The following is a 6,840-nucleotide window of genomic DNA, read 5'->3' on the forward strand; positions in this document are numbered from 1 at the left end:
CTTTCATGCTGTACGGCTTTCAGGCATTTCTTCCTTACTGCGATTAATTTAAGTTGCCAAGTGTTTGCAGACGAGCAGAGATTTTGCTGAGGTCGTTTCGTGCGTGCATGACCGGATAAACGCTCATACAAGGAAGTCGTTTTGACGTCAGTAGGGCATATATTTTAGCTTGTAGCATAACTATGACAGACCACTGAGCATATAACCGTATTTAAGGTAGGCTAAGGTTACCTGTGGGCCGTTGTTTTCCGCAGGTATACATTTGTTACAGGTGCAACTGCCTGGTACATCGCTTAGCAGCCACATTGCAATATACTTTTTCTTGTTTTAGACGTGACTTGTCAAATGCATGCTAACAGTTTAAAGGTCCGTTTGCAGTATGCAACATGTTGATTGATTGTAAGCAGTAAGTGTATGCCGAAGATTGCTTAGGCTACCAGGATCCACAACAAGGTTTGCTTTTGTGTCGTCAAGATTCAGATTGTCTTGGTAGAACACTTTGTTCACACAGTAATCATGATTAATCTGACGGAGTCGCAAAAAGGTAAGCAAACGCAACGCGGCTGGCTTAGCGGTCAGTTGATAAATGATAGCCTTCAGACCTAAAACTTAACTTTTAAAAGTAAATTAATACTAGCCAATAACTTCAACAGGATTTGTAATTGTTGGTCAATGACAAATTACACAACTCAGTGTATCACCAGTAACAGCGCCAATTCTTTGTTTAAATGAGCTAAAGAATGCCGACAACGCACAGCCCCAGGCATATTTTCGAACTTTACTTAATTTAATTGCCGTTTTTAACTGCATATTTTAACAATCGTTTTAAGGTGATAACCATTACACTTTTTTGTTAGAAGAATATCCAATATATTTTAACTGAGCAAAGTTAATGTTAAATGAATAAATTTATTTCGCACAAACATTCTGCAAAGGGTCGAATATATTAGATTATAATCTGGGAGACTATTTGGATTTTGCGTATATATAGCCTACTTATAAGCTCATCTAGCAGAAAAATGCAACTCGGTAAATTAAAACATTTAAAAAACTGTATAGGTTTATTTGTAGAAAACTATATGTTTAGAGGTATTTTTCGCAGACCACTAAAACTCATCTTGAATCAGAAATAAGAAATGTGAATGTTTTATCATATTCAACTGGTAGAGTTTTGTAATAATAATTTCAAATGTTCATGTTAGGGAAAAATAGCACAGCTAAATGGAATTTTAGTTTATCTAAAAGTCATAGGCCAAGTGAGAGGATGGCGCTTATCCTATAGCAAAATATTTAAAAAAAATTAAAAACTAGATTTTGCACCATTAATACAAATACCGACGATCAAAAAACACAAAAAACGATTTCCTAATTTCTTCCTTGAAACTTCGAATTTTTTCCCAGGGCAGAATTCCCCCTCGGTTGAAACCTCTGGTATTTTTCGCATTACGGTCCGCAGCTTAAACAATAGGCTGATATAGCGCAACTTATAAAACCGCGGACAGAAGTCGAATTTTGAAGTTCTTTACCGAAATAAAAATACCTTTAACAATATCGAGTACCCATTTGCAATTAAACATTGAGTTCAGGAAGTCATTTAAAAAACTAATTCTCAGATAAAAGTTATTTTCTTAATCAAAGAAACAGGAATTAAGACGGATTAAATATCGCAATAAATTCATGAAAATTTTAAAATAAGGCAGACATTTTGCCCCTATAGAACCATTATTTCCGGCCCGCGAGACCTTTGTTTTTGGCAAGTGCTCGATTTGTGCGTCTGTGTATCCGTTTCAGGCCTGTACACCGAAAATCTCGGATTTTTTAAGCAGCAATAATCACATTGGCATATTTTCACCACTATTGCCATGTGCTAATATTACCAATAACCAATTTCTTCACCTGATAGCCTTTTTTAAATTGACAATATCGGTCTAATCCAACTGTGTCAAACTTCTCGACCACTTCCGCCCTTTGCAGATACGATGCGGTACTCGTCATATTTACACTTTTTGCGCCTGCGGCCCATATCACGTTTGATGATTAATAAATCTGTCTTTTAGTGGATTTGCTTCTTTTTGACAAATGTTAAAAAACCAAAATATTTCTCGTTTCAAAGTCAAAATATATCCAAACGCGATGTAAAAATCGTTACATTTCCAGTTTTTTGCTAAATGATGACTTTTATGCGAGTGGCGACTCTATGCTATTTGTATTTATGAATGCTACTAAACGTCTTCAGGCAAATGTACTCTGTAAATTAAGGTAGTTTTTTTAATTATGATACGGACCGGTGACGTAACCAAATTATCTCGTGTGACCCTCAGTAAGACTAAAGTTTGATACCCCCGCTGTATACGTCAAAACACTACAGTCTATCTGTGGTGCTCTCCTAATTTAGGTGAACGAAAGTTGTTGCGACAAGGTTTACGCTTACATTATTAAGTATCGAATGAGAACATTGCGATGCAAAGTACCCTGATTTTTTTATTTTAGAAATTTTGATATTTCTGCTGATCGCTTTGGCGTTAATTCTTCTGGTCAGTTTCGCTTCTTACTGCATATGGCAGCGACTTTGTCTACCAAAGCTGGCAGAACAGCGAGAACAAAGGAGGACACTAAACCCATTCATTAATGCCTCCCCGAATGGTAAGGAAATAATAAATCAAAGTGTTGGTTAATGCGAAATAGTTGACTAGGATACTAACGGTGACTTGGCTATGTAAACATTGTTTTCGAAATGCATATACACCTCCAGCAATCAACCTCGATAAAAAGATATTTTTTCAGAGCGTTAGAACTAACCCCTAGAATTATTTCATACATTTACATCCACGTACAAATCAAATTTGAAGTATGGCCAAGGGCAGATCCAGAACTGCACGAGGCCATGTTTAAAACATATGGTCTACTTCAAAGTTAAATTTTTGCCATGTTAGTTAGCATCTGTAGCCAGGTTTATTTTTAAGGTTTGGTTTGGGTGAACGCTAAGTAGTTTTAAGAGACCGCAAGTGTTTCATTTAAATACCAAAAAGTTACAAGTCCAACCGTTTCGGTCCCCCAAAACACCTTAAAAAACACTGTCTGTAGCTATCTCCTGTGAATTTTATTGTTTGCACACTTTTGGACATATTCCGGGTCAATATACTTTTTCAAGTTTTCCCAACCGGGGATTGAGCATCAAGGGATACGAAGATCCTTGGGCCACAAAGCAGCTTTTTAAACAAAATTTTATCAATGAAGCCACAACAAATATCTCCCTGAGAAGTGACAAAACTGACATTAAATTTCTTTCCGATTATTGCATAGTTTAGTAAAATACAGGTTTAACTTTTAATTAACCTACAAAAGCAATGTAATTTGAAAATATAAATCTGGAAAATTAAAACAGAATTTTTTTTTTCATAGCATCATTGACATTGCAACTATCACCAATATAACAGTTTTGGAAAATTGCAATATAAAGCACTATGCTACAGCGCATTTTACCAATCATTTAATTTTAATAGGTTGCGATTTTTCTGGAATGCTAGATCTTGCAATATACGTTAAAAAATGTTCAAAGTTTTAAAGTTAACATTTATATTTTTTACTTTTCTCATCCATCTTGAGGCCCATGACTAAGATTGACGACTCAATCTAATGACATATGGTAAAGACGTTTGACTGGGCACATCAGGTAACATTAATCAGTTACAGAAATGTAAAACTTTGAAACATTTTTGCACAGTCGATGGAAGTGAATCTGGACGCCTGCATGCCGACAGAGGGGAGCAGAGAGCAGGCAGCCAAATTCCTTTAAATCCACTGCTAAGTAAACATAAATAATATATTTTTAATTGCATATATCCGATATAGTTTTAATCAACGGTCTTTTTAAAGTCTGCTTTTTATATAGATGTTTCATCCATATGGATTTGTGCGTTGCCTGATGTGTAAAAGTATATAATGACACTATTTAACTGAAAATGATGCTGACACATATACTGTTGTTTGTACTATAATGTTAATGCTTACGAATCCTAAAAATTTATAATAATTTATTTTGGAATTGCCCAATGAGGGTGGATCGATACCGATCGGATCCTAAAGTGCTGTTGCCATGTCGGCAATGGATTTCAAGGCAGTGTTTTATACCAAATTTTACTAGCTGTCTCAATTAACTATCTGAGTGTCTGCATTTAACCACATTAATAAAGTAATTTGGTATCGAATTGAACGGCTCTATATTTCTTAACAAAATATCGGGTATCGGTATCGGTAGAAAAATGAAAAAAAGAGGTGTCAGACATCATTATTTTAAAATTCATATGATTTAGACGATTACCACGCCATTCCTTCAACATCGTCACAATCGCTTGCCACGCCAACAGCGCCATCTCTGGCCAGTTTCTACACCGGCGTCAGCAACGGATCAACAGAAACTAGTAACATTTCAGGTATATGGAATGCTTTACGAGTGTTACTTTTGCCGAAAAAAAAATGTCAAAGGAGTTTGTAAAATTGTTGAATTCGAATCAGGGTGTTGTCTTTTTTTGAGTATGACGCGGTAATTTTACTTTTTTACTGTTCATTCAACGATCATGTACTTGATCGTAATATGTCTGCACTTTCTCCGAACTATAAGACTTAACTATGTTCGCCTTGTTATAAGGTTCTAGAGAAAGGTTGCCCACATACCAGGAAGCGATCAACCACCAAATGCACTCGTGAACTGATGACGTCGATCGTAAGAAATGTACAATGAAAGCTGAGATGAACGCGGGGGGTACGTGTTCGTACGAGGAAAACACAAACGATCCAGAATTGTCTATTCTGGTTGTACGTTGCCGTTGTATCCTAATTACATGTGTTCATCAATATGCACGTTTGTATATGGAAATTATTATAGTGGCGTCAGTTCTTGTTCATTCTTAACCTGCATAGACGGACGAAACGAAACATGTTTCCATTCTTAGTGAAATATAGTGAAACGTATACTCAAAAATTGAAAGTCATCATTAAAGTAAAAACCACGATTTCACATTAATTACTGATTTCCACTGATGACGTTGTTACGATTTTAGCGTGAACTGAATATTTAATTTCGTTGTAGTTATTATTATGTCTTGGTCGTAATACTCCATCTTATTAAATTTGTAGATATCCTTGCTTTGCAGGTAGTATTATTGTTGTCGACGTTGAGATACGTTGTTTCACTTCCTTGGGAAGCTCGTTTAAGTGTTTAATTGTAGTTTCAACTCCATAGCGGCACAACGCGGTACTAACGTTTTTTAGTCGTACCTATATTCTGTTTTTGTGTGTCATTTCGTTATTTTTTACCAGTTAAAGATGGTTGGCATTTACTGTGATTTTTTATGCATTATATACATTTTGCGTTGAACAAAGCTGTGAATTGCGAATGCCACTTACTATCTGTAATGTACATGACTAGACGAAATACCACAGAAACAGGTGGTGGTTGGTTGAAACCAAACTGTCACCGCAGAGTCAATGTGTATTAGATTTAATAGGCAAACACAGTATGTTTGCGTAGCTGCAAGGATACCTATAGGCCTCGGTTTATTGAAAGGGGACGGAATGCTCGCCATAGCAATTACAACAGAAGGTAATGTTAAGACTCATGTTGATTAGATTAAAACATGATATATATTAGGCTGTTAGAATGCCATGAAGCATTCAGGAGACCTCAGGAGAATTCAGGAGAAAATTTAAATATATTAGCATAAAGGCATTCCGTGTATTAGACCTTTCTTATGCCTAAAAACTAGATTTTGTATATTTTTATGCTCATCCATTCTTTAAACATGTTTAGCTTAATATGACCTGGTATAATTGCCAGTTAGGTTTTCAAATAAAGGTTTGGTAGGTTTAAGTGTACGCCAGACAACATCGGTGCTAAATTTAAGGAAAAGAAACAGCGTCAAATTATAGCCAGTATATTTGATTTGTTGCTACTTAGATAGAATGTTCAAAAATACTGTTTCCACTCCAGCAGACGAGACACCTCGTTGTCCTTTGAATTTCATGCAATTTTTGAAGTGCTTTTTAGTTACTTATTAACCTTGGCATCAATCAAACCTTTAGGAGCGAACAGTTTGACAGCCTACATAGAGGACTTTTAAAGATATTTCTGATTACATTCACAAACTGTACTGTCAAGGTAATTCGGTACGATTTTTCGAATAGTGCATTTTTGTTAAGGTAAAACTTAGTATTAGGATACGTACTCGCTGTTCGGGACCATTTCTTGTGGGCGCCTATAATCCACTTTCTGTGAAAGTAAGGCATGTCTGACATTTGACGTCTGGCGTTATAAACGGCAAACATTGGCCGACAATAGAAAACACATTTGTCGTGTTGACTCTTCCAGTGAAGCGATTGTTGCCAACCGCTGCACACTCGCCCATGGCTGGGAGTTATAAACCAGTGGCGCCCCTTCTATTTCGATTTCCACTCGGAGAACTGAAGGCACTCAGCCGTAAAAAGTAAGCGATGAACAGCGCGCATTTAGCGTATAAGCGCATAGGCTGAGCGGAGCATTTACAACTAGTGTTTACTATAAGCTAAGCCTACTGTTTTATCAATACGTTAGTTTTTATGGTGGAACCAAAAAATTCTAGAGATAGAGATTTAATGCATTACTTGCTTTCGACGCTAGAACACTTTAACTAGACGTGAGGTAGTGGCTAAATGTTTTAAACCATTAGTTTCAAATTAATATAAAATTGTTAGCGCTAGGCTAGGGAATATTATTATAACAAAAACTAGTGCACCCTAAAACGCGCCTCATTGTTATAAGTGTTAAGTTATATCTTGTACTGCTGAAAGTGTTAAGCTACATTT

General features: G+C 36.1%; 1 protein-coding gene across 2 annotated transcripts; it reads left to right on the top strand.

Annotated features, from left to right (window-relative positions):
* The first annotated feature begins 238 nt into the window (after positions 1–238).
* On the top strand, positions 239–5,375 carry LOC146148134 (uncharacterized). 2 transcript variants are annotated; one of them, XM_083387659.1, is made up of 5 exons: positions 246–544; positions 2,491–2,643; positions 3,725–3,808; positions 4,314–4,433; positions 4,649–5,375. In XM_083387659.1, exons 1-5 carry the CDS (start codon positions 517–519, stop codon positions 4,705–4,707), a joined length of 444 nt encoding a protein of 147 aa, XP_083243785.1. In that variant the 5' UTR covers positions 246–516; the 3' UTR covers positions 4,708–5,375. The 2 variants fall into 2 exon arrangements, with proteins under 2 accessions (XP_083243786.1, XP_083243785.1); XM_083387660.1 differs by lacking the exon at positions 3,725–3,808 and having other exon boundaries at positions 239–544.
* The last annotated feature ends 1,465 nt before the right edge of the window (positions 5,376–6,840 follow it).

The sequence above is a fragment of the Ascidiella aspersa genome, chromosome 4, assembly GCF_963924565.1.
Source record: "Ascidiella aspersa chromosome 4, kaAscAspe10.2, whole genome shotgun sequence".
NCBI classification, from domain to species: Eukaryota; Metazoa; Chordata; class Ascidiacea; order Phlebobranchia; family Ascidiidae; genus Ascidiella; species Ascidiella aspersa.